At 45.9% G+C, this 27067-nt stretch overlaps 1 protein-coding gene across 1 annotated transcript in view; it reads left to right on the top strand.

The window, feature by feature from the left end:
- The window catches only part of PHF12 (PHD finger protein 12), a 32598-nt gene extending 5889 nt beyond the window's left edge, over positions 1 to 26709 (top strand). The window contains exons 2-14 of the mRNA XM_019471818.1: positions 8876 to 8948; positions 10540 to 10927; positions 11497 to 11617; positions 12757 to 12889; positions 13588 to 13752; positions 14505 to 14666; positions 15760 to 16576; positions 18646 to 18768; positions 20128 to 20271; positions 22315 to 22413; positions 22969 to 23051; positions 24737 to 24875; positions 25542 to 26709. Coding sequence (XP_019327363.1) covers positions 8898 to 8948; positions 10540 to 10927; positions 11497 to 11617; positions 12757 to 12889; positions 13588 to 13752; positions 14505 to 14666; positions 15760 to 16576; positions 18646 to 18768; positions 20128 to 20271; positions 22315 to 22413; positions 22969 to 23051; positions 24737 to 24875; positions 25542 to 25876 — 2760 coding nt within the window. The 5' untranslated portion in view covers positions 8876 to 8897 and the 3' untranslated portion in view covers positions 25877 to 26709. The remainder of the gene's footprint in view (positions 1 to 8875; positions 8949 to 10539; positions 10928 to 11496; positions 11618 to 12756; positions 12890 to 13587; positions 13753 to 14504; positions 14667 to 15759; positions 16577 to 18645; positions 18769 to 20127; positions 20272 to 22314; positions 22414 to 22968; positions 23052 to 24736; positions 24876 to 25541) is intronic.
- The last annotated feature ends 358 nt before the right edge of the window (positions 26710 to 27067 follow it).

Genomic DNA, 27067 nt, shown 5'->3' with positions numbered 1-27067 from the left:
AGAAGTCTTTTTTTTTTTTGTGCTGCTGCGGGGTCCATTTTTGAGTTGACTCCTCGAGTTCGGTAGGATGCAGTGGCTTGCATCGAGGTGGGGTTCACGGCTCTGCTCGTGCTGCTCCAAAGCTGGTCTTTCCTGGTATGTCAGACCTTCAGGCGTGACTCACAGGAGCCTTTCAAAAGTGGAAAGGTCTTCCCAGAGGAATTCCAGCTCCTCCGGGCATTTGCAAAGGAAATTCTTAATTGGATTAGATTCATAATACTAATCTGCTAATGACTGTTTGTTATGGAGATCTTAGCACTATCTTGTAAATATATTCACCTTCATTTAGCTTGCCTTGTGTCTTTTTATCACATACAAGCTCAGTGCTGTTAAGATTGTACAGCCGCCTGCGGATCTTGTAGTTGGGAATGGGAGGACTACTGTTTATTACACAAAATCGTATAATGCTCTCATAATTCTCCCCTCTCTCTCCATTTCTCAATGTTGCTTTAGGTGGAGGTAAGTAAATGGGAAGCAGTAAAGATTAGCATGTCTAATATCCTGCTGTGCTTCTGTTACAGCGGGTGTGAAGGACATCTTGGATGGGGAGTGCCCCCATACTGTTGTTGGCGACAGAACTGCGTATTTATAGTAAAAGTCAGGACTAAACATGCATTTTCCCCCCTGAAACTGACCTTTTTGACTTGGGTTGTAGGTGCTGTTGTGATGGTATGAAGAGCACCTGCACGGAGGGCAGGGCTCCTGGCTGTCTCCCTGTGTAGGACAGACTGAGTCAATTCGATATTTCAGTTGTAGCATCGATACTGAAACAGTTTTTCTACATAGTAAAGGCACTAACATCAATTCTTCTGTTTATTGACCCACACAAGTGGATGTTAAACAGGTTTTGTTGCTAGACTGACTCACTGGCAGGTGTGAGTTCTTGAGTTTTTCCTGTGCTCTGGAGCCCTTGTTAATCCTCGAGTCAGTAGCAGGTAGCAGGAATCTGCTGTGCAGAAAGGGAGCAGTTACTTCCAGAGTAGGAAGGAGGTGTGTCTTCCTGAAAGCAAGTGTTACAAAGTCTGAATATTTAGGGAGTGCTGCCTGTTGCAATATAAATCCCATGTGAGAAGGATGTACCTGGGTTTTTTTTTTAACCAGTCAGGAAGTAAGCTTGGACTTGTGGAAATGCTAATGTATCTGAGAATATAATATGGCTTTGTTATAGGGGTATGAAGTACTGGATTTGAAAGAAGTGAGTGTAAGCAAAATGCATCTTGCCACGTCAGGTTACTGGCTAAACTTGTGATTTTGTGACACAGTTGGATTGTCAGAGCTGGCTTTTTCTTCTTACGGTAGTCGATTTACGCTGCCTCCGACTCCACCGCTCGCTAGATGTCTGCCCAGCTTCCTCGAAGGAATGCTGCAGTATCCAGTAACTTTGTAAGCTGAGTAAAAATAGTGTTGTACCTTCTCTTTAATAAAGGGGGTTGACAGATATCAGTTGTAAGGCAATTACGAACCTTTTTAGGGTATGGAGTAAATGGTCCCTATAGCCAAAAATGAAGAAGAAAAAATTCTATAGATCATTCTTCCAGTTGATGTTTCAGATCTTGAGTACAAAAGGCAAAGACCGTCTCAGCCAGCTGGGGGAAATTTAGCGCCTGAACCCAACTCTAACCTATTTCTGCTGACGTCTGCTCTGCACGAGTCGAAGTAAACTAGATGGAGCTGGAGATTACCGACTTTGAACCCTGCAGAAAGCAGTGGCCTGAGGATGCAGCTTAGCAGGCTGAAAACCCCATGCTGAATTTCTGGCAAGCGCTAGTGATTGGTGTGAAACACCTGCCTGTACAGCCTCTGACTTTGGGCAAGACATCATGTGAACTTCCCGGTGAACTCCATCTAGAATAGCAACAGGGAGCAGCATGTGAAGGTGATCCGGAAAAGGCAGAAAAGGATGTATACCCTGCTTTAAGGCGTTGGGGGTTTTTTGGTGGATATTTCTATTGCTGCCCTTTTCCCTCTCCTCCCCAGTGTTCTTGGGAAAGCCTAGTCCACATGTAGATGTCAGAATTATACTTCACTTGAATCTGTCTTCACGCAGGCACATACTTTTGCTTTTATGGGTCTGTCCTTCATCCTCTTCTGATGTGCTGCTTTCCTTTTTTCCACCTTACTGCGTCTGTCCTTTCACCCCCATCTCCTTTGAACATATTCAGTATGGCTAGGGCTGAATGTGTTCCCTTCTCAGAAACCTCTCAGACCTGTGTTTTGATTATTTTTTTTTTTTCCCTACCAGAGATGTCTCTTCATTTATTGTTCTTAAAGACAAAATTGGATGAAGTGATTCTCACCAGAGCTGTGTTGTTCCTCAGCCCTCTTTCTTTTCCCTGATGCTGCCCTATGTGTCATCCTGCTTTGAGAAGATGACTTCTAATCTGTTAAGAAGATGGTGCTGTAAAGATCTGAACACTTAATAATGAATCTGGACATTGAATTCAGGCTATTGTTACTATTGTCTGCAGTACAGGCATGAGTGATGCATGGGAAAGAAGCAGGAGTCAGGATGTGCACAATGCCTGAATTTCTGGGTCTGACCCAAATTTTCCAAAGTCAACAAGTCTTCCTATTGCCTTCCATGATTTCTGCTTATAAAAAGCTGGATGGTTCTCTAGCAGATATGTCCCAAATATCAGAGTTCATAACCAACCAAACTAATCTAAAAAAAAAAAAAAAAAATTCAAAACCCCTCAGTGCTGTACAGGTGGTATTATACACTTTTTTATGCATATTTATTTATATAGATGTATACTTGGGGTTTTTTATATATATGTGGAAATTTAATATCTCATAAAGTAATACTTTAATTTTTTTGTCAGCTGTTAACGAGGGTGATAACTAATGAGTTGTCTAGGGAATGGTCTCTGTGGGCCAGGTTCTTTCTATAAATAGAAGTAACTAATTACATCAGGTGATCACATGTTTACATGCAGCTTATCCAGTTTATGGGACTCTCCTGCTTGTCAGGGCTGAGACAAAACAGTTCTACTTCATCACGTTGGAGGGAACTTTTCTGCTTCCCTGTGAGTCTCAGGGCTGCCTGCGCACGAGCGCACGGGGAGGAGGCTGGACCCCTGGCGACAAGTGGGAAGGGAAGCGAGGTAAGGTAGATAACACGTGCTTCCATGAGGTTGTACTTTGCTCTCTCTTCCCAAGATGAGACTAGCAGGAGTGGTTTGAGGAAGGATACAAGTAAATAACTTCACTGGCTTCAAAATTGACAAAATACTCAAATTCACAATACACTAGTACTTTGGCTTGTGAAACAGTGCCTGGTTCTCAGGAGCACGGTAGTACTGCTGCCAGAGACTTGAACCGCTGGTCAGCACAACGTTCTGCCCTTGCAGTGTAGAACGCTGGCTGTTTTAGAAGGTAGAAAGAAGCACACAGTGAATGAAGTTGTGGAATATAGCATACCTGGCGATATTACTTCTTAAACTCCTAAAGAGTTCGAGTCTTCCTCTGCTCTTGTACTGGCAGGTGGACAGCTTATGCTAGTGTACCGTTATTTTTCCTTGCGTGCATCTTGTTTCTCGCTGTCTGGCCGTATAATGGTGTTTTAATCCTGCTTCTGTTCTCTGTCTGTTGCTGAACCCTTATTTCCAACTCTGGCCATGCTGTTGGAAAGATGCATGCTAAGCAGATGCAGCGTTCCAGGTGATGGGATAATTGGTGACCTGTGAAATGGCCATTACTGTTCCCTTCTTTGCGTAGTGGCAGCCGAAATAATCGTGTACTGACCTGTCCAGTGATGTCCAGGTCTCCTTGCTGGATGTTGCTAATTTAGAACTTTTTATATGCATGCCCAAGACTTTCACTTCAATGTAAACAAAGTTATGCTGACTGCTGTCAAGCTTTTTTTTACTAGTTCCCTCAGGAGGAGTTGCACCACAGGTAAAAGTATAGTGGCTGATGCTCTGTAGTTAATGTGAATTGCACTCCGGGGTTCGAGTAGGTATAACATATAAAATACGTGAGCCTAATTGAGGCCAAAAAGTTAGTCTGTGAGTTTTAATGTGATCAGGTTGTGCCTGGCTTACCTGAAGTTTGGTGGTGTCTGCTTTGATGCTTGAGAAATCTTTGGCTTCATCAACGTTTCTTTTACTCCTGAGTGTCACAGCTTTATCCATATTAAGGAGCAGATGGAGTTTGAAGAACTTGTAGACCTTCACTGAGTAGTTTGTGCTGAGGAATAATCCTGACACTGCTGGAAAAGAGTAGACAGTATTCCTACTAGCCGTCTTTCAGGTAATGGAGCCTGACTTCTGTCTTCAGGAAAGAGTAAACTCTTCTTTGATCCAAGAGTTGCAATAGGAAGGTAAGAGAGTTGCAAGGGGGAGGAACTTGAAACAGGCTGCAGCTGTTAGCTTGTTTCGTGTGTTTTTTATTATGTATAAGGTAGAGGCTCCCAGCGCTGGGTTCCAGGTGTCCTCCTCCTGCAGGGTTTTGGAGCAGCTGTGAACAGAAGTGTGTAACTTGGGCACAGTAAAACTGTTTCAAAGAACTGAATTTGTAAATGATGCAACTTTCTCTGTTTCTCAATGGGGCGCTTGTAATGCACTGACAGTGAGGTTGGTTTCCTGGTTTGTTTTAGTTACGGCTGCCATTGAGGCCCTGCTGTAGGAAGCCAGGGAGCCTTGTTCTTTATGAAGCTGGTAAAACAGCTGTAGCTCTATCCATCATTGGGATAAATAGGAGCCCAATAGAAGAGCCGAAAGCCTTCTTCCTTTTTCTAACTGGCAAACATAGCCAGCATCCTTCATTATATGCCTGTCATTGAGTCTTGGTAAGTTAATTAGAAGATATCTGAGAAGGAAAAATGTTCCTGCCTACATTTTTCATAGGGTTACTGTTTTCCCCTGCACAGAAAAAAAATACCCAAGTCCGATTGTTGAAAACAACTGACATCAAAGAAAGCTTTGCCAGACGCTGGTTTGTTTTCCTGCCACCATTATCCCAGCCCGATAGCTGGCTGTAGCCTGGTGGGTCCAGAGCGAGCTGTCAGCAGTGTCAATGTGCCGTTGGCGCAAGATGGCCACCAGGAATGCCGTGTGTAAATAGCTTCAGGTTTGCTTATAACGGGTTCCTTTGAGAGCTGTGGCCCAGTTTGTATTGAAGAAGGTGCCGTTCCTTTGAGCGTTTGTTTACTTATTTATTGAGGTCAGCAAAGTGAAGAGTAATTATGGGATTTAGACTAACAACAGGCATCTGCTGTATGAGAGCTCCAGAGTGTGAAATTGAAAAGCTAAGTGGCTTCATGCTATTGTTTGCTTGATAAAAACTCCTAATATATGGATGACTCTTGAAGATTTTTGATTCCTTCGTAGCCATTTAAATTTTATTTAAGGCAGGCTTTGCATAATGTTCTGACCATGGGAGCTAGTCCAGAAGTTTACAAGAGCAGGTCTTGACAACACAAATCTGGTATGAATTTCAGGAGACGCGACTTAACTTTTTTTAGAGAAAGCCATGAGACTAGTGTTATGGCAAGTGACTTCGTATCGGTGTAGTGGCTTTTGAATAGGTAGTGATAAACATCTCCTTTAATTTTCAGAGGCTTTGTATGATTTGGTCTTCCAGGTGTTTGTATAGATATTAACCTTGAAAGTCAGATTCACTTTTTCAGAGCTGTCTTTGTCTTAAATTCAGAAACACGTTCTGCTGAGCAGATTTGATTCGGGTCACACCAAACCTTCCAGGTAAAATAACGCTGGCCACCGCTCTCGCCTGTGATGACAAAAGGGAAAACTTTCTGAAACTAAGGTTCAGCAAAATCGTACAGAACAGTACAACTGATTGGTGTGTAGTTGAAAGGAGATGTGTTGTAACTGAAGATAAAGTTGGTGCTGTACAATTCCAGGTCCTGTTGGCAGCAAACACTAACGGCTGGAGATCTGCATGCTAATGAACCTATGAAAGATAGGGAAAAAGCGGCTGTGGTGCTCCTGCCAAAGTGCTTATTCTTACATTGGTTATGAAGATCAAGTATCTTGTTCAGATTTAAAAATCAGTTTCTCTTATGCTTACAGTAAAAGGTTGAAGAATGTGGTCATAACTAGTCAATTAAAACGGCATTCTTTAGCGCTTCCCTGGCTTTATGCTAAGACCCAGGAAATGCTCTCTGCTTGCAGAGAGGCCAGCAGTGCAGGAACAGCATTCATCAGTCTTTGTTAGTGCAGCGAGCTGCCTTGATGAACAGTTCATTAACCAGGAGAAGCAGAATCAGTCTTTTAATACACTTGCTATAGCAGTTAGGCCCTGACAGCAAGCAAAAAAACTCAGGAGGCTAGTCTGAGAGCTAAAACCTTGCTGCTGGTCTGAAACTAATCTTTCCCCTTCCTTCCACAGGCCTTTGGGTAGCAGCATTAATTAAAATGCTTCTCTAAGCTGTCATTTAAGAGTACTGTATATGTAGGATCTCATGGTTGTTGAGCAGATAATTCAAACATAACAAATGGGACAATAACATACACGCTTAAGAAGAAACCTGTTCTAACTCTTCTAGGCATCTCTCAAGATTCACCGTGGTATTAATTGTTTCATTGTAAAATGCATAAGATTGAGGTAACAGTTAAAACAAATAACCGGAGGCATCTGGCAGCGCGTGGATCCCTGGCATGCCGCGCGTGCATTGGATTGGGGCAGACGTGTTTCCAGCAGTTCAGGCACGCTCATCAGTAGCTTCAGAGGGCTAAAATTCACTACGAACAAATCAAAGTCTGTAGGGTTTTTTTTTTCCCCCTGGGGTGCTGGGAGGGGAGGGGTGAATGGGCCAGATGAATCTGTACTTGCTGTAGCTGCAGATCTAAGAGCTCAGTTTCTAGCAGGCGTAAAACCTGAGCTATTGCAGGATCCACCTCAGGACTCAAAATGGATTTACGCTGCAGCAAACACATAGGGATCATTTGTTACTCTCCTCCTTCCACCCCCCTTCCCTGTTTCTATTAGCAAAAGATCAGTTTGGGGCAGCGGGGAGTTACTGCTTCAGCCAAACATTTGAGACTTCATGTAAAGCAGCCAGTAGTTGAGGCTTTGGTGCTCTTGTCTAGAGCCTGATCTCTTGTTCATCCAAGTCCTCCAGGAAATGAGAAACATAAGCTGCAGGTATGTTTGTGCATGTATGCAGAGCGCTGCGTTTCTGGAGCGCCTGGAACACGGAGGCCTCTGAAACCCTGCACTCCTCCTCAAAATGGCTGCCAGATGTGTTGGCTCCACTGAATTCCCCGGAGCCTGACACCAGAAATGCTGAGGTTATTCCCAGTTTGGTTCTCGCTGTGTTCTTCCTTCAGTCTTCCAGGCACAGTGTTGCAAGACCGAGTGTGACCCTGGATGGCTGCGGTACCTGCGGAGGCTTTCTGTCGGCACGCTGGCGTGCTCGGGGCAAGGCTCGCCAGGACTCTTGTTTAAACAAAGGAAGCGTGTTTGTTTTTACAGCTCAAGCTCAGGAGCCTGGGCTGGGATCCTGTGCCATTTCCCTGTGCTAGGAGCAAGATACTCGAGGAAGACAGCATCTCTGCTGCAAAGCACAGCTCTTAGGGGCCAACAAATATGCATCTTGTCCTCTCTGGCTTGTCAGTGCCGGAGGCTTCTTAAAGCTCAACTTGGATTTGGTTTGATATTTGTCTGTAGGTGCAATAAACAGTATAGAGACTCCTGAAGTGAACCACAGTCTGGCTGCCCATGTTTGCGTGGCTTCTTGGGCCAGTCTTGTAAGCTCCTTGCTAGTGTGGCTGCACTACTGCTTGATCACCTTGTAACCCAGTCAGTCCCAGCTGGATCCCTTGCAACCCGTTTCCCAGTCAGTGGGAAATGGAGCTTCCAGGTCCTGCGATAGTGCATCTATCTGTTGAGTGTTCAGCACAAGAGAGCAGACTTGCTATGCAGCGGTCTCTAGCATCAGCAGGCAGAACTTATGAAAGTATATCTTAAAGCCATGCTGCATGGTAACTGGCTGTTTTTCTGACAGCATGTACACTTTTCCTGCAGCAGTCAGCAGTTTGCTGAAATAACAAATCTTAATGATAAAGAGGTGTTGGAAAGTACTTGAGCTAGTAGTAGGATCTGTAAGGAAAGTATCATCTAACATATGCTGCTCTGCCTTTAACTGAGGAAAAGTGTTTCTCAAAATAGTCCTCCTTACTCCTTCATCTAATTTGCTTTGGTTTATTTCTAGCATCAAAATGAGAATGTCATTTTGATGTGATACAGCTTTTATAGTAAGTGCAGATCCATATGAGTAGGATGTATCTTGTGCTTCATAGCCAAGGCAAGCTGTATATGTTGACACTTTTAAAGAGTATTTGGGTTGTCTTGGGATATAAAGTGGTTTCCACCATTAAGTAAGTGTGCCCAGGGATGGAGTACATGAGAAGCAGTGGGTAGACTTCATGGCAGCTTGTTCAGTTGGATTTGCACTGCAAATTCAAGGCATGGAAATGCCTAATACGTGACTGCTTGCTGCACGGGAATCTGTGTAGTCTTACATGGAGTAATCAAGTTATTTAAGGAAGTGTTGGTATTAGGGGGGAGGTATATGTGTTGCACACAAGTGAATCTTCCATTTGTCTTTGCTATTCAATTCTGAGACTGTCTTCTGAAACCATGGAGCGTGCCGCATCGTGGAGATGAGATGGGTGTCGTGGAAGACTAGCTTCTTAAAGGTGTCTTGCTAAGTGGTTGTATGGGAGAGCGAAACTGGGGAGCATCACTGTAAAGAAAAGGAGGAAGTGCCTGGGAGCGGAATCTGCAGACCTACCCTGACTCGGGCTGCGTGTACGTGAGAAGAGGCATTCCAGAAATAACAGTAAAGCGTTGCTTTGTATTTCTCTTGTAGCAACCCTCCACTCAGTGAGGAAATGCTGCCTCCGGGGGAGTGGATGTGTCACCGCTGCACTGTACGCCGCAAGGTAAAGCCTCTTGTAACAGACATGATCCTTGCCCATCCGACTGTCCATTTGAAATGTGAACCCTGTGTTTTATACCTTCCTCTCCCTTTAACGTGTATGTATATACCACCAGAGTTGCTCTTTGTGCTCGCAGTTGCGAAGGGCTTTGTTAGGAACAGGCTTAAAGAAAACTGTGGGGTCTTGATGAGACCCTCCTGGTATTTTTAATCTCTCTACTAGGAACCACAAAACTGAAGTGCCTGGTATGTTCTTGTCAAGCTGTGCCTTTTAAACTGTTTTCCTTCCTCCCCCCAGCCCCTTCTGGAAAGGAGGGAGAGCTGAGGCACAGAGGGGCTGGGAATGGCTCCTATGCTCAAGGAGGTGAGCTGTCTACAGGCAGAACAGGAGTCATGTTAATGCAGCTTTGGCATCAGGGCTGTGATTCTGGTTAGTGTGTGTTTTTTAGAAGTGTGACTTCACAGCAGTTGCACATCAGCAGAGGGTGAAATCACAGTGAGTTATGATTTCCTGGGCTGTTGAACAGGATGGGGAGGAGATGATTGGGCAAGATTGTGGCTTGTCTTTTTTCCTTGATGCTCTTTCTCCAGGAAGCCGTCTTGCACAATGTAAACATCTCATTGCTGTGACTACGTAAGACTGCGTAGCAGAGGGTTTAGAAACTGCACCAAACTATCTAGCAACTGTTCCCTTGAAGTGACACCCAAAACAGATTGGAAGAAAACTGTGTACTCAACCTTTTGTTCCTGAAGCGATTGCCTTGTTATGTTTCCAGGGTATTGTTCAGCCATCTGCCAACACTAAAAATGAAGGTTGCGAATTTAAAAAATTATAATAAAATAAATAAAAAAACAGAGAGAGGAAAAAAAAGGAAAAAATCCCCAACTTTTCTGTATTAAAAATTGCCTGATAACACTTTGCTCCTTTTGCAGACCATTTTAGTGATCAAGTAGATTGGTTCATCCATATTGGTGATGCTGTCAGGCACTGGAGCAGTGCACAGTTGCCCATACTAGGCCATGCAGCGTCCCCTCCTGTTGCAAAATGGATCTCACAGTGATTGCAATGTATAGTTTTCCTCTGCTGCAGTTCTCCCTGCCCACCTTGTTCACGATTCCTGTCGTCAAGAGATAGCAGAGTGTCGTTTGTGCTTGTGTTCTCAAGCTGACCTTCTCGTTCCGTAGTGGGTTTGGATGCACTGCCAGGGTTAATAGACTGCATTGGCAACGAACGGTCTACTGTGGAGTTTCTCAGTGTTGGCTAGCAAAGTAAACAGAGTTGTCTGATTTGTCAAGTATTTAGGACTAGATGCAGTGAAACGTTGGCCTGATCTGGACTCAAATATGGCTATCCTGAAAGGAGAGAGACATGCTAACTTTCTTCCCTGTGCTTGGTTCCCTTCAGCTGTTTTGTCATCTGTATGTTAGCTGCAATCGAATTGTTTTTGCTAGGTCAAGGCTTTAATGACTTCACGGGAGAAGTTGTAGTAAGTGGCTCAAGCCTTTTTAGATGCTGTTTGTCTTTGCGTATTTGTCAAGGTTGATGTGCTTTGTTTGTGGCCTCCATGATAAGCCTGCCTATTCATGTCGTGCAGAAGCGAGAACAGAAGAAAGAGCTGGGGCAGGTAAATGGATTGGTGGACAAATCTGGGAAAAGGACCACCTCCCCCACCAGTGACGCAGACCTGTTGGACAGGTCTAGCAGCAGCATCAGGGCTAATGCGCATGCCAGGATCTTGGAAAGGAGAGCAAGCCGGCCTGGCACTCCCACATCCAATGCCAGCACCGAGACCCCCAACTCAGAGCAGAATGATGTCGATGAGGACATAATTGACGTGGATGATGACTCTGCCATTGCAGAAATGGACTGTGGGCAGCCCCAGCTGAAGCGACCCTTTGAGCTTCTTATTGCTGCTGCCATGGAAAGGAACCCAACGCAGTTCCAGTTGCCGAATGAACTGACCTGCACCACAGCACTTCCAGGTGAGCGATGGCTTGTCTAGTGTTGGTGAAGATGTCCGCAGTTGCATCCTGCTGCCATCTTGCCTCTTTTCCCTCTTGACTCCTTGGTAGTTGTGGCTCCAGTGATGCTCGCTGGGGAAAGCAGAGGGTACAGAAGTACCCCTGCTCCTCCTCCAGCTGTCCAACAGCAGGTGGCCTCTTAGATGTGAGCTGTGGGGACACTGCTATACACACTACACCTCCATCAGCACTTGTGATAGAGGCTTGCTGTTACCACCTTAGTCCAGATCATCAATCTGAAGAAAAAAATTCCGATTGTCGAAATACTTGATTTTGATTTATGATATGATAATCTAGTAACAAAGTAATGACTTCATGTATAGGATGTCACTGAAATGATTAATGTAAAATATGCCTACCTTTAAAGACAGTCTCTGTCACTAAGGCTAGATTTAGTGGTTGATAAGGGTTCCTTAAGCAGCTCTTTTTGCCTTTTCTGTTTGCCTCTGCCTGAGATGATTATATGTATCAGCCAGAAAGCAAATCTCTGCTATGTGGGTAACCCAGCGCCTTTTAAAACTTACTTTTAGGTACTAGTAAGAGGAGGAGAAAGGAAGAAACCACAGGAAAGAATGTCAAGAAAGCACAACACGAGTTAGACCACAATGGTTTGGTTCCCTTGCCAGTGAAAGTCTGCTTCACATGCAACAGGTACTTGACTCTTCCAGGGAAGCTGTTCGGTGTAGCTGCACCCTTCACAGGAGCAAAGTTCTTGCTGAAAATGTAAATGACCTGTTCGCTTTCTCATTCTCCTTCATTACTTGCTTACAATCCTCTAAACAAATGGGGGAATAATCATCTTTGCTAAATAACAGATGTTTAACCACGGCAAGTGTAGGTGTGGCTTCTGCAGCCCTGTGTGGCTGTAAAGGGTTTTAAAATGTAGCCTGAAGAGAGTGAGCCATCTTGTCTTCAGTATTTTTCTACTAAGAAAAATTTTAAAGTGATGGTGGTTTAGAAAACAGAGATACTTGTTTATGGTTCATGAAGAAAGTGTGCGAGGAGGTGACCTTTAGGAAATAGAAATCTACTGAGAGAGATATAAGCCCGAGGCAAATAGGAATATTGTGCTGAAATAATAAATCTGAAAACCAGTACAAAATACTGCTGTTTTTTATAACTGCATAAAAAGTGCACAGATAAATCCCAGTTCAAAAATGTCAGTGAAAACGAAAAACTTTATTTCAGGAACCCAGTCAGAGTGAGTTTCTGGAAGTGGGCTGGAGATTCAGGAGAGTGGAGCTTTTGTGGAGAACAGCTGATGACTTTGTCATAGAGCGAAGACTTCTTTAAAGCCTGGGGAATCGGATGTAGTAGCTTTCTGGAGTTTGAGACTTATTCTGAGAACATCTTGTTGAAGTAAATGTCCCAACTTCACACAAGAGTCATCTTGAGAAAAATTGTAATAACCTAAATCTGAGATTTCCTTTTCATCTCTGAATTTTGCTCTAAATGAAGCCACTCGGAACTAATGCACAAGGTCAACTTGAAAAGTTGCTTATGTGAATCTGACAAGTGCTTACAGCTTTGGCATCTCTTCCTGCCAAAGGACCTCTTCTGCACCGAGAAACCCTCATGTGCATGGGCAAGACCTTTTGCCTTGAGTGGGTCTTGCAGAAGGTCCATATAGATTAAGTTACAAACCTGAAGCCTGATTTTAGATGCAAGTAACGTAGTTTAGGGGAATTGGTGGGGAAAGACAAGCTAAAGTGGTTAGCCGCGCTTGCCTGCGTGCTCGGTTTATACCCTATATTCCGTATGGGAAATAAGATATGTCTCTCTCTTTGCAGGAGTTGCAGAGTGGCACCTCTAATTCAGTGTGATTATTGCCCACTCCTGTTCCACATGGATTGTCTGGAGCCACCGCTTACTGCCATGCCTCTGGGTAGATGGATGTGCCCAAATCACATAGAACATGTGGTGGTAAGCAGGACTATGATTGCAGTGCGGTAACCGGATGCTGGAGTGGAACCTGGCAGGTCCATTAAAGGACAAAATACAACAAATGTAAAACAGCTTCTGAGCTCTTATTGCTCCCTGTAACGCTTGTAAAGCTCCTGCTGCAAGCAACGCACTCTCCAAAGGAATATGATGCTGCTATCTGCAATAAAATATAAAGATGGGGGAACTCCTTCTTGTAACTGAAGCTGACAGCTCAGATTGTGGCTCACTGACAGCTTGTCTAGTTTTCAGACTGGACTCCTTAAGATCTAGATGAGCTTCCAGAGCTGTGATACAAAGCAGCACAGTGCTACAAATAGGGGAAGTAATTCTTTGCATGCTTAACCCAAAAACTTTCATTCCAAGAGGGAGTTTTCATTTGTGGAAAAGCAGAGTACTTGAGACCTAAATACTCAGGAAACAGGGGGCTGAAACAAAGGGCTTGTGCCCAGACAAACTGCTTCTGAGAGCATTGATGCTGCTTAGTAGGCCTCTAAATGCTTTTGTATTCATCTCCAGCAATGTGCCCTTTAACAGAAATGGTTAGTGCTGCAGGAAACAAATAGTCTAAAGCTGAGCTGATGCTGTACTGCCAGTGCTACGAGGCGTTATGAAAGTCTTAGGGTACATTAGAGTGACCCGCAGATCCCTAACTCCTGTGGCATTATCTGATCACCCAGCTGAACCAGAAGAACTTGACCCTGAGTAATCGGTGCCGAGTATTTGACCGGTTCCAGGACACCATATCTCAGCATGTTGTCAAAGTGGATTTCTTAAACCGAATCCATAAGAAACATCCTCCGAATCGCAGAGTTCTTCAATCGGTAAAGAGAAAAGGTTTGAAGGTATGTGTAATCAAGTAGGTGTCGGTGAAACTCCCTGTATATGTATTCTAGTTTGGAAGGGAAACCAGCATGCCTAGTAGGGTTAGCCTCTGGGGGCAGGAGGAAGAGGGTGGGGTCTGAATGAATGTGTTGGTGAGAGGTCTGGAAGTCAACAGTTACTTAAATCCTCTAGTTTGGAAGGGAAACCAGCATGCCTAGTAGGGTTAGCCTCTGGGGGCAGGAGGAAGAGTGTGGGGTCTGAATGAATGTGTTGGTGAGAGGTCTGGAAGTCAACAGTTACAAATCCTACTGTGTGTAGGATTTAAGAAGCTCTTTTTCCGCCAACCATAAGGCTCAGCTACTAGTGAGCCTTTAAATCTAGCACAAGCATAGAAGGTACAACACAAAACCTCCTGGAGGTGGCCCTGCAGTCGGAATTGGGGCTACTGCATGTTCTGTGTTCAACCACGAAGAATATTTGCTGCCAGAATGCCTGAAAAATGCCATACAGGTTTCCCTTCTTACTTGGCCTTTTTTGCATGACTTCTCTTATGCTGTAGCCACCACGTTGTGCTGAAGTCATGCCTGACCTAAGGGAATAAAACCTATTAATTTCAGCGTGGCTGCATCACTTTAAAGTACTCAGTCCTTGAAACTTCTAATGTATTGTCTGCAGGGTTCCTTTGGGTCAGAAAGCAGCAAACACAAAGCGTAGTGCTGGTTAGTCATTCTTGAGTAATTGTTCTCATGTGTGATCTTCTTTCTCTATGTAGGTTCCTGATGCTATAAAGTCCCAATACCGGCTTCCGCCCCCGTTACTTGCGCCTGCAGCAATTAGAGATGGCGAGCTGATCTGTAACGGGATCCCTGAGGAACCCTTGCAGAAGCACCTTTTGAACACTGAGCACTTAGCCAGCCAGACAGAACAACAGGAGGTAAATGAAGTCAAATGCTTGGACTCTGTAGTTGCTTTGGTACAAAGATCTCTTCCATTTCAGTCATGATTAGAGCAGTTGTCTAGGCGACCGGTCTCAAAATCATGTCTGAAGGTGATAGCTTGTCTTGACTCTGACACCCTTGCCCATTAAAACTTCATTTTGGCTTTCCAGGTGAAATGTAAAATTCCTCATTTGACGCTTCAGGGAAGTGGTGAAATAGTCTTCTGGCCTTAAGAGTTGAGTCGAGGGCTATCTGTCTAGATGTCATTTTTATTTCGTGGCTGAGGGGAAATACTTTCCACTTTGATTATGTAAGGCTGCTCTGACACGTTTATTTGTATGCTAATGTCACGTTTCTGGGCTGCTTTTTATTGCTGATAGAATTGGACTTTTAAATCAAGGTCAAATGAGTGTTTAAATCTTGTATGAAACTTCTTGCCAGATTCCACAACGTGAAGGCATGTTGCTTTGCAGTCAGTGGTGTAGTCGAGTCCTTCTGTTAGCTCAGGTGGGGTTCTTCTATGTGGCAGGTGCACGTTCACCATGGAGCTTAAAACTTCAAATAAATCTTTTTGTCTTCCTCTACCTTGTGTAAAAGGAAAGGTGCTCTCCACCCCAGCTTTGGCAGGTGACTCCCTATAGCGTGAGGTAGATGAGCGTTTCTTTCCAGCGTGCTACAGAGTAAGTTGGAGGATTGTGTTTGGATAGAAGCCCATATTAGTGAAAGATGTTGCAACTCTTCAGCTAGTTACGAACACACTTAACAGGTGAAGAGAGGGAAGGGTTTGGGGGTGAGGAAGTGCGTCTGCTGCCTTCTCCCTCCTTTAATCTCAGCTCCTCTGTGTACTGTCCCCGGCACGGAGATAAACGCTACCTAATTTTGGTTGCGCTTTTGTACCTCTGGACAAAGTTTTCTCCTGATTCTAGATGAGCATCAGAGCAGATGCTGTAGTTCCAGGCTGCATCAGAGCGGTCAGCAGCACAGTGAGGCAGCTGAATTTCTTCAAGCTGGGTGAACGATGGAGTAACTGTTGAGGTTTGGAGCGCTGTCTGCCTGTGGAGCTAACCTGCACTTTTTTCTTCCTCCCAGTGGCTCTGTAGTGTTGTTGCGCTCCAGTGCAGCATATTGAAACATTTATCTGCTAAGCAGATGACTTCGCTTTGGGACTCTGAACAAACAGAGAAGGCTGATATTAAGCCTGTTATTGTGGCAGACGGCTCACTCGCCAACCCTTACCAGGCAGCTGACAAGGCACCCACACCTTCCCTCTATTCCATGTCATCCTGCACCTCAGGGATTACCACCCAGAATTCCTTGAGCTCCTCGCAATCCCAGCAGACTTTGTCACAGGAAGATGTCAACTGCAGCTCTTGTATAGATAAATCCAAGAAGGTGTCTTCTTGCGGGACTTCGAATGGGCCGACAGCCTCTGACATTAAAGTAAACGGTCCTCATTTCTATGGCGTTTCGTCTGAATCTTCAGCACAGTTGACTGACTCCCAGAGACTAATCGGATCTGGTAACACAATACCTGTTTTGTCTCATCGGCAAACGTGGCCTCGGCCCCTCACGCCCCCAGCGACTTGTGGACTTCTGAATCACACCATTGGAACCATTGTCAAAACGGAGAACGTAGCAGGACCCGTTTCTTGTGCACAAAGGGGTTCTGTGCCGGTCACAAGTATGCCTACATCCATATCGAGCTCCTGTGCCAGCCTGGAGACCACCAGCACTTTGCAAAGAAAGAATGTGCAGACACAGATAGGACCGCCGCTGACGGCAGACCTGCGATCTATGGGCTCCCCTCTGACTGCCACGAGGGCTCTCACCCCTCCGCAGGCTGCAGGAGATGGGATCTCTGCTGTTGGGTCCACAAACAGATTCTGTTCACCAGCACCACCTTCAGGTACGTGCCAAACAGCTGATCTTGGCCCCCAGGGCTGAGAAAGTGTTCCGGCTAAATGTTATTCTGAACCTCAAGGCTCTAGCAGTATGCCCTCATTTAACTGGGAATTGGGTTTTCCGTGGAGAGCCGGGAGAAGTTTGTCAAGTCTCCTCTGTCTTAGGTCCCTTCATGGGAGCCACGGGATGTGTTTTTGCTGGCTGCATACACCTGAGAGGGGAACTCTGTCCTGAGAAGCAGGATAGTAGATCGGTTTAATTCTGGAAAGCAACAGTAGTTTTAAATCAGTTGGCTGCTGTCTCGCTGTTTCAACAACTGGCCGCTCCAACGTTTGGTTGCAAGGTAGTCCTTCTCACAAGAGCAGCTGTCTGGCATCTGATCCTATGATCTCTGTACACGGTAACTGTTCTGGCGATGCTGTGTCCCCTAGTACAGGTGTGTTTTGAAGTCTTCAGCTGCACAGCCTTGATGTTAGAGAAATGTGGACTTGGAAAGCTCTAGTCTGTTTAGTATCTGCTAGTCTGTTAATACAAGGTAGTTATGGACTTGGGTATACCATCTCTGTCCTGAGTTGTACCCAAAAACCTTGCTGTTAAAGTGTATATACCCATTCTTCAGTATAAAAACATCAAGTCAGAGATGTTGATAGCTGTTGATCGATGTTGAAGTCAGGGTAACTGCCCATAACTCAAATTTTGTTAGAATGAGCTTTCACCTAAAGCATTCTCCTTCTCTTCCCTTTCCCCACACCAGCTCAACACTCAAACTAGTAAACTCTTTGTGCAGGTTGGGTAGAAGCAGTCACTGAAAAGCAAGCGACAGAGCTGTCTGTCACTTCTCTTGCAGTTCCTAGCTGCTCAGTGGCAGGCTTGCGTGGAATGGCTCAGATCTGGCGATTGCAAGCAACAGAGGCAACATCTTTTCATTATTCTTTTTAAAATTCCTTAATGAGTAACTTCTGAGCTTTACCTCGTCTTTGGAAGCAGTCCCCGGAGTACTTGGCCTCCTTGCTTGTTGCTGAACAAACTCGGTTACTCTGAGGCTGCTGGTTTGACCGTGCCCTGCTTAGAAACGCAAGTCTGGGAGAAGTTTTAGTAGAGGAAATGAGACCGTACTATAGAAAACTTCTTGCTTGTGGTTTGAAGAGCACTGCAAACCCTACATAATTTTGCAGTTACTTACGATGTTAAATAATTGCTTTTGATGCAAAGCTTGCATTCTACAAAATGCAGATTAAAACATCATTTTGGTGCAGTGTCTCTTGGGAAAGGTGTAAATATTTAGATTTTCCATCTAACACAATGCATGTATGTATTTATAACAAATCTTAAATTACGGTGTGCAAATTTTGTTGCTGAGTACAAAAATACAAATCATTCATGGGCTCTTTTTTTTGCCATAAATTTCAGGCTTATAGTAGTTCTACTTCTAAGCAAACCAACTCAAGAAGATCTGGTATTAACAACACATTAAAGGGATTTTGTTTCCTGGCATTTGCCATTGCCTCTTTCAGCTGCATGGTCACTGCCAAAGCAGTAGGATTTTATTTTGTAAATAATAAAATGTGCTTATGACTGTCACATTCTCACTGGACAGTGAAGTACACCCCAGACTTGATAATCGTGCAGAAATAAAAATGGGGCAAGTGTCCTTTTTATGCATGTTCAGACCTAGACAAGCTACTTGGCAAATGTGTCTAGGTTTAGTAAGCTCTTCAAGCTCCTGGGGACTTGGTGCTCATCTTTCCAGCCTTTGCAGGACATGACTTACAGTCTGTCATTGCTGCTGCTTCAAACAGGGAGTGGGAGCTTAAATGTATAGGTCCAGAATTCCTCCGACAACTGGAGGTGAGAGGCAGAAGCCGGCAGCTGGCTCTGTGTTGGAGGCACACACTAGTCCTTCTGTGAGCAGAAGAAAGCTAACAGCCTCTAATTCAGGCCTTTTTCAACGCACGGCTATGAGCAAAATCAGTTATTCTGAGCAGCTTGGAAGCGAAGTGCAGCCTGAGGGCTGGGTGCATGTCTCACGAACGTCACAGTGACATATCTTTTCTGCACCATCTTTCTCTGTAGATGGTAAGGTCAGTCCCAGCACCTTATCCATAGGAAGCGCTTTAACTCTACCCTCATCACTCACTTCAAACTCTGCAGCTATGTTGGACCTCACCAGTTCCCTGAAAGCATTTATGGATGGCGGTGAGTATTTAGTTCATTATCAATCTCTACTAGCCCTGTGTGTTTGCTTCCTTAGAGCGTTCGGTCTCTGCTAGAGGAAAAGTTCCAGAGATAAAGAAGGGTTGCAGTCAGGTGAGGGCGGGGCTGGGTATACATTACCTGAAATATGTCACATGCTTCCCTACTTGTAGTGTTGCCAAGGCAGCAAGGCCAATGAAGTGTTTCTGCCTGAAGCTTTTCTGGAGAACGATCACAAAGCATTGCCCAGGCTGCTTTCCAGCTGGAATTCGCATGCAGAAACCTGCAGCCCTGCCATGTTGTGGTGCTAGCTGCAATCCAGAGCTGTTCCCAATGGGCGTAAAGTCCAGCAACAATAGATCTTGTAGTCGAGCAGTCACCTGAGTGGTGATGTTCCGATGGGTCAGTTAATTTTCTGATTTATTTCTGCTTCTGTCAGTCTTCTCCTAGACTGGCCCATTTTTTATTTTCCTTTTGTTGCACTTGGCAAGAAATGCCAAACCTTAGTGGAGTGAGTTCAGGAGGAGGAGATTGCTGAACAGCAATCGTCAGTAGCATAGCAAGGCTGTTGCCAGAGACTTCTACATCTGAAGAACAGCCTTTCTGGCGTTGCCAGTGTGACCCTCTTTTCTTGGGTGAACCCCGACTGCTCAGCCTGCCCAAACTACCTCTCTGCTATCAGGAAAGGCTGTTATAGCTCCGCTTCTTCTGCTTGCCGTTTTAACTGTCGCTGATGTGGAGAAAGCTCTTGGAAGAAGAGGTTAGCCAGCCTGCTTGCTGCCAGAAAGCAGACCTCTGTAGGGCTTTGCAAATATAAATACTTCAAAGCTATCAGCAACAGATCTGCTTTAAAGCCCGTTAATAATACTGTCTGAATTGCCCTGTTTGGTTTAATGGACCCTGCTACGAAAGCGTGTGACTCAATGAGCCTGTAGCAGCTTCAAAGGTGGTTATGGCTTTCCTCTGTGATGTAGGGTTAGACTTTCTAACTAGATAATGAAGCTTCACAAGAAGGACCCAACCTACTGCTCAAAGGGGCGCGATGTCCACCTCTGCAGACCTGTTGGTTCTGAGCCAGAACAGCAGATTTTCAACTTAGCAGTCCTTGTTCCCCTAAACTTCCACTTGCTGCCTGAATTGTAGCTCTCTGGCCATTGCTGGCACTCTCCTCGCACGCTGCTCACCCGAGATGATATGAAGTAATAGATCGCCTCTATGTAAGATTCTTGATATTGCAAAATTGGTCAAGTCTTTGCTGTTGAAGCGAATGGCAAGTTTGAAAGTGGGACAGTTAGATCCACTGCAGCTCAGATTGCACCCTTTCCATGAATAACTTACTAACTGCTTTTTGTTTATTAACAGAGATTGAGATAAATATGCTGGATGAGCAGCTGATCAAGTTTCTGGCCTTGCAGAGAATACATCAGCTCTTTCCTTCCAAAGCTCAGTCTCTAGCGAGCAGTGTCAGTTCCCATCAGCAATCTCCTGTGGGAAACCACATTGAAGGTAAGAGCAGCCCTAGAATAGTTGGTTTATGTTGAGCCATAGCTTTTTGGCACTCCCTTGCCTATTCATTGAAGGAGATCTCCCTCTTCTTCTGGTATCTGTCTGATGCTGCCTTTCATGTTTCTTTCTTCTCATTTCCCGCTCTGGATATCCACCGGCCAGAAACTCCTTCAGGTCCCTCTACTTAATTATTTACAAATTATGGCAATGGAAATACCTTCAGTAACTTCTGATTATCTGCTGGAAGTCTTTAGTGAAGCTGTGTTTTATTCATCTCAGAATTAGCAAGAGATGGGAAGGTTCAGCTGGGGGGTTTTTTTTGTTTTGGTTTGGTTTTTTTGTCCTCACCTTTGAGATGGGCAAGAGAAATATGTGAATTCCTGCTCTCTTTCTGGAGAAGTTGCTTGTGAGATAAGCACACGAACAGGAGGAACCGGGGCACAGAATATATGTGGGACGTTGTCATTGCCCGTTCAGAATAATGTCACTGTCAAGCTGAAACACTAAATGCAACTAATGCAAATAATGGAAAACAACTTGCGCTTTTGTTGGAAATCTCCAGATTCCTGAGTTCAGCATTGGCTTTGTTTATGGTCACTGGTATCGGCATGCTAACACCTAAAGCTGCAGGGCGAACATGGCTTCCATGTTCCTCTGCGTGCAGCCAGTCAATTTAATCTGCTTTCAAGCACTAACTGGACAGCCTTGTTGTGGGAGCAGTTGTCTGCTCCCCCTCTGCTAGGCCTGGGGGTAAATATCCAAGATAAGACCTTTGGAAGTCTGCTGGCAGTCAGTAACCTTGCTCGCTGCTGTAGCATCACAGCATTCTCTAAATGCTTTGTCAGTCTTCTTTTGAACACTGCTGTAGGACACAGCACCAGGCTGTGATATGAGCTGCCTTCCTGTGCTGGTCATAACAGAGGAGTTCTGGAAATTCTTCAGCAGTCTGCCTTTCAAAAGGCAGATTGATGCTGTCTTAACCCATCACCCTTTTTGGGCAGGAACGATGCATCCAGCTGACTGTTTAGCATTGCTGATGAAATGTTAGATCCAAAGCCTTTAGTGAGCCCCGTTGAGCCAGCAGAGCCAGACAGCTGAAAGGACTTGTGCAGGGCAGCTGGGCAGAGGTGGGAACCTGCACGTTTCAGCTGCGTTGAGTGCTGCACGTCCAGTGATGCCACTCAGTGTGGCCAGTGTTCTTGACGTAGGTGGCTCTGCAAACAATCTCTCGTAATCCTCGTGTTCTGTTCTTTGATTTCACACTCTTGGTGTAAAACTGTCATACAGATGTAGTATCAGGAGAGGCCTAAACTCTGTGCATTTAAGGGGCTTATCTCCAAAAGACAGCTGCTGAAATCCTGGCTAGGCCTGTGTGGTCCACCAGAGTTTGGTATCTGTTCCACAGAAGATGATTTTCTGTCCAGTTAATGTGGGCATGTGAGAACGTGATTTGAACTTGTTTGCCAGGGAGCTGCTCTGGAGGCTCAGCCACTGTCGAGTGTGCCGTAGGGACCAACCTGAGGGTAAAGGAGTCCACTCGGTAAATCATCTTGTCCTGGGAGCTGGGTTGGTCCCTGGACAAGCCCTGTTCAACCCGTGTGTTTTTCCTGCAGCTTCACTAGAAGCGAAATCGCGGCTGTTAAGTTGGTGACGTTCAGCAGCACCAATTTTTTTTTTAAGTGGCACTTTGACAGCAAGACTCAGGTCTTTGATTACCCAAAGTGGAAGAGATTAAGAAAGAAGTCAGTGGTAGGAGGTTTGTGTTTTCCTCAGCGTGGCTCCATTGTGCACACTCGGTATTAACGTTCCCCCAGTTGCATGGCTTGTGTGGGTTACTGGAGAGCGCCATTTTCTCTGATGACTGGCAAAAAGACATTTAATGCGCAAACATTCCTGGAGGGTTGGGAATCGGAGTTCAGGCCAAAGCTCACTGCGTCCTCCTTAGGATCTGTGCTTTCTGGAGAGTCTAGTGCTGGGGAAGCTGAGGTCAAGCAGCCTTCATAGCTGATAACACTGTTCAAGTAATTTCTTTTTATCTTGCAGCGCAAAGAAAGGAAGTGCAAGCCCGGGCGGTGTTCTATCCTCTGATGGGCTTAGGGGGTGCAGTCAATATGTGCTATCGAACCCTCTACATTGGGACAGGTGAGTAGCTTTTTCCTGCCCTGACCTTTCAGAATCAGGGTGGTTCTCCCTGACCCTCCCTAAGTATTTGCCAAGTTGGTGTCGAAGAAAACAGACCCATTGTGGCTGCTTGTACTGGGATTCTTCGCTACCGAGAAACGTGGAAATTCCCCGTCCACTTGAATCTTTGTGGGGTTGCACCTTTGTAACCCGGCTGGTATCAAAATCAGCAGAATGGCTGTCCTGGAGATTTAATGCCTGACTGATGGGGAGAAGAGTTACGGTTTGTTCGCAGGTTTTGTTTGTTTCTGCTTAGATTCTTCTGGTGCTCTGGATAGACCCAGTAACTGTGAAATGCTCTTCAACCTTCATGGAGCTGCTAGCCTTCCCTTCCCCCACTGAAACTTTGTTCGGTGGCTTATCGCAGCATTATTCATGCAGTCCTGGGAGCGCGGACAAAGGCAGTTGCTCCCCTGTTGTTTTGCTAATTGAAGTTTAATTCTGTCTGTTGTTCTCTGCTGCCTGACGGTTTTTTTCTGAAATGAACTGAGCCTGTTTTGTCCTCCCCATTGACAGGAGCTGATATGGATGTGTGCCTTACAAGCTATGGTCACTGTAACTATGTGTCTGGCAAACACGCCTGCATATTCTACGATGAGGTGAGTGCCTGAGTGGGTTTTTTTTTTTATTATTATTTGGCATGCACGGCAGTGGGAGCTGGAGATGCAGGCAGCAGGTTGTCTTTGTGTGGTGCTCCTTTGTGGACTACAAAGTAAGAGCCAGGGCTGTGAATGGTTTCACTCCAGTGAAGGCTGCGTCAGCGTTTTCTGTCAAACCCTTTTCTGAAGCACAGAGCTCTGCCAGCATGATTTCTCTGAGCTAACTGCTTGTGGACAAAGACTGACCGCAAGTAAGCACTGTCACTGCTGGTGTCTAGGGAAGGAAAAAGTCATAGAAACGGTTCGGTACTTTTTGATCCAGCTGCGTTGTTAATAAAAGCTAAACTTTACGTGTCGACATCGAACCTCAGCTGGAACAAAACAGGGAACTGCTCCAAGTCTCTTGCTTTCAGGTGTGATGGTGGTGCAAAGTGTTCATGCCATCTGCAGTACTCCGCATAAATCACTTATTTAACTGAAATTTCAGTTAAGCTCTCAGCATAAACAGAGGTCTACAGTTGCTCCTTAACTACAGTCCAGAGATTAGTTTGTTCTTGAAGTAAATAGACTGGCGGGTCTGCCAATAAAAGCGCCGCTGGAGATGTCTCTTAGCATGGAAACGGTCTTTGAAGCAAGATAGAGTCTTTTATATCACCATTTGTCAACCAGCTACTGAGCAGGATCCAGGATTAACCCATAGCCGGCTTTAGCCATTCCTCCAGCGCACTACAAGCTACAGAACACACTCGGTAATGGGATCCAGACCTTAAATCTGTGTTGAAGCATCTCCTCACAGTGGTCAATCCTAAATCGGGCTCTAGGCACTGAACTTCTTCCGTACTCCAGCAGGCCTCCTACGGCTGTGGTCGCTCTAGAGGGAGAATTCCCCTTCCTTAGCTCTCTCTGCTGTTTCTGCGTTGGCAGCTCGTGCTTGGCCTCAGTCTCTGCAGTCTAGCAGGTTACTTGAAAATTTACTCCCTTGTGCATGGGGAGGTTTTTGTAACTTGATTAAAGCTCTGTAGTCCCTGGGGGACAAGGTCTTCAGCCCTCAGATGATTCCCGTGAGCTAACCTGAAGTCTCCTCCACTCTGTCAACATCCTCTGCAAAGCTCAGTTGAGCGTGACGCTGCTTGTGTAATGCTGTGTCTCACGGTAACGTCTCCTGGCCTTTCAGCGTCCGCAAAAGGCCTGTAAATCCCAGACTGTCTCTATCTTGTGGCTGCCGCAGCACACTGGCATCCCTCTTGCCATCTTGTGTCCGCTTTCCAAAGCGCACTCTTTCCTGCCGGGCACAGGTCTCGGGCTAAGTTTGCATCTAGTGTGCCTGTTTAAACGGTGTGCTCGCTTTGTGAGAATCAACTTGAATCCCTGTTTCCAAAAGATCTGTTGGTCCAAGTGCAGCGGGTAAAACCCACTTCCCTTCAAAGCTGCTTTGGCCCTCCTTCCCTGCCGGGAAGCATCCTGGGAAGCAGGTCTTGCTGGAAAGCCGGCTGTTCTGTGAGCGTGAGCCATGCACGAGGTTTGGGTTGGGGGTCTCTGAAGCTGGAGGATATTTAACTGCTCTTATTTAACTGTCAACAGCGGTAGGGAGAGAGGGGTTGCGTTTCGGTGCTCCAAAGGGGTATACGGGCAGAAGCCCTTCTGACTTGATGTCTCAAGTCCTTCTTCTTCCTTTTTTTTTTCAGAATACGAAACATTACGAGCTGCTGAACTACAGTGAGCATGGGACGACCGTGGACAACGTTCTGTATTCGTGTGACTTCTCGGAGAAGATGACGCCCACTCCTCCCAGCAGTATTGTTGCCAAAGTGCAGAGTGTGATAAGTGAGTGTTGAGACGGCGCCAGCCCCGCGTTAACACCACAGGGAGCTATTAGAGGGGGACGGGAGCAGGTGCAAACCGATTCCTTGTTGGTGCCCCTTGTTCCGCAGCGGTTGGTGCACCTCTTCCAAAAAGGGGACTCTCTCCACAGGCTTCAGCCTGGGTTCTGCAAGACCTTCCTCTGCGGGCTTGGGGAGTGCCTCAGCCTGCGGAGCGCTCTGCTGTCAACCCCGCTCCTGCCTCCGGTGCTGGAGTTAACCGAGCTCCAGCCCTGCCTGACATCAGCCCTGGCCGACGAACTCCGGTTCAGAGCTGGGCTGAGGGGTTTCCCCACGCACGTCCTCCCCTCCCAGGCTGTGAGTAGGCGATCTGGGCTGTGCTGCCGGCACCCCGTCCCCACATGGCTCACTCCTGCTCTCCACCTGATCGGCTTCCTCTTTTTTTTGGCTGCCGAAATAGATGTGTAAATGCCTCTACCTCTCGGGGGCTGTGGGGAGATTCACGTTGCCCTTTTACCAGCCGCTTGCTGCAGAGGACTGAAATGCCTCGTGGCTGGAGGATTTTGCCCCTGAGGCAGCACAGCAGTAGCCCCTGTTGATGAAAACAAGCTGCCGCTGGCCTGCCCGAATCTTACGTGTTGGGTTTGTTGTTTTTTTTTTTCTTTTCCAGAACGACATAAAAGCAGAAAACAAGAAGAGGAGCCGCATGAAGAAGCCGCTGTGATGAATTCGCAGGCACAAGGGCAGCATCGGAAACCCTGTAACTGCAAAGCCAGCAGCTCCAGCTTAATAGGGGGCAGCGGGGCTGGCTGGGAGGGGACGGCCCTGCTCCACCACGGCAGTTACATCAAGCTGGGCTGCCTGCAGTTTGTTTTCAGCATTACCGAATTTGCGACCAAACAGCCCAAGGGGGACACTGCCTTAGTACAAGACATGGACTTGGAGGAGAAGCTTTCTCTGAAACCCCACCAGGTGCCCGTGCTGCGGTCCAACTCAGTTCCCTAGGAATTTTAGGAAGAGAGCTTTGGAGTAAGGAAAAACGCCCTCAGACTCTTGCAATGCAAAAATGTACAAACCGAGGTGGGATTTTCTATGTCGGCCCAGAGACTGTTCACACGCCGTTTGCATGAAATGAAGAACGTTTAACTTTTTTTAATTTTTCTTTTTTGCTCAAGTTTTAGGGGCATTTGCACATATATTTGTACTATACATTTCATTTTAAAAGGAAAACTGCAGTGAGAGCAGGACGCGTCAGAGCGAGGGGCGACCGCTGTCTGACTCGAGGACTCTCTCTGACAGATAGTTCCCATGCAGTTGTAAAATAATCAGAAACTTGTTCTATTTTGTGCCAGTGACAATAGTTTTATATTAAAAGAGAAATACAGTTTTCATACAGCAAATCTATACAATATCATTGTTTTATTTAATGTAAAGAAGCGCTCTTCTTCCCACAGTTATTTTTCCCATCCCTCCCTGCTATGGTTGCACTACAAGTAGCTACTGTGTATTATGGGCAGTGAGAAATGAGTTCTTTTCCTGGTGTCCATCCTATTTTTATTTCAAATAAGGAAAAGTGTTGGATTCTGTGTAAATACATCAGTGATGGCATTTTTCAATGTTTTAAAGCTGTGTACAGTGCTACATGTGGTATGACGTTCCTCAAATTGTCTATTGTAGCAGATCGTTTGTCGTAACCTGTCTGTCTCTTTTGTTTATATGCCACCTCCCCGCAGCAGAACAGCTAGTTCCACTGTACATAGTAATTGTAACGTTTTAGACTTTACAGAAACTTTCCTGTATTCTGTATATAAAAAAAAAATACTTCACATTCTGTTTTCTGACTGTCTGTCTTAACTCTTTGTCACCACGACCTGGAGCTTCCCCGGAGCCTCTGACCGCAGAAGAGGAGCCCGAGCTGCGGGGAAGGGGCTGTGCCCGGGTGGAGCCAGCCTGCCCTCCTGCGTGGGGATGCGGCAGGGCCGGGATGGTGACTGGGGAGGTCGCAGAACCACAGAACTGGTTTGGGTTGGAAGGGACCTTTGAGGGTCATCTGTCCAACACCCCCCACACACCCCGCAGCGAGCAGGGACCCTCTGCAACTCGATCGAGTCCAACCCGACCTTGAACGTCTCCGGGGATGGGGCATCTGCCACCTCTCTGGGCAAGAGAGGTGGGCTCTGGGTCTAGGGGCGACGG

Source organism: Aptenodytes forsteri, unplaced genomic scaffold (genome assembly GCF_000699145.1).
Source record: "Aptenodytes forsteri isolate BGI_AS27 unplaced genomic scaffold, ASM69914v1 Scaffold66, whole genome shotgun sequence".
NCBI classification, from domain to species: Eukaryota; Metazoa; Chordata; class Aves; order Sphenisciformes; family Spheniscidae; genus Aptenodytes; species Aptenodytes forsteri.
This window is presented reverse-complemented; position numbering and strand designations above follow the sequence as displayed.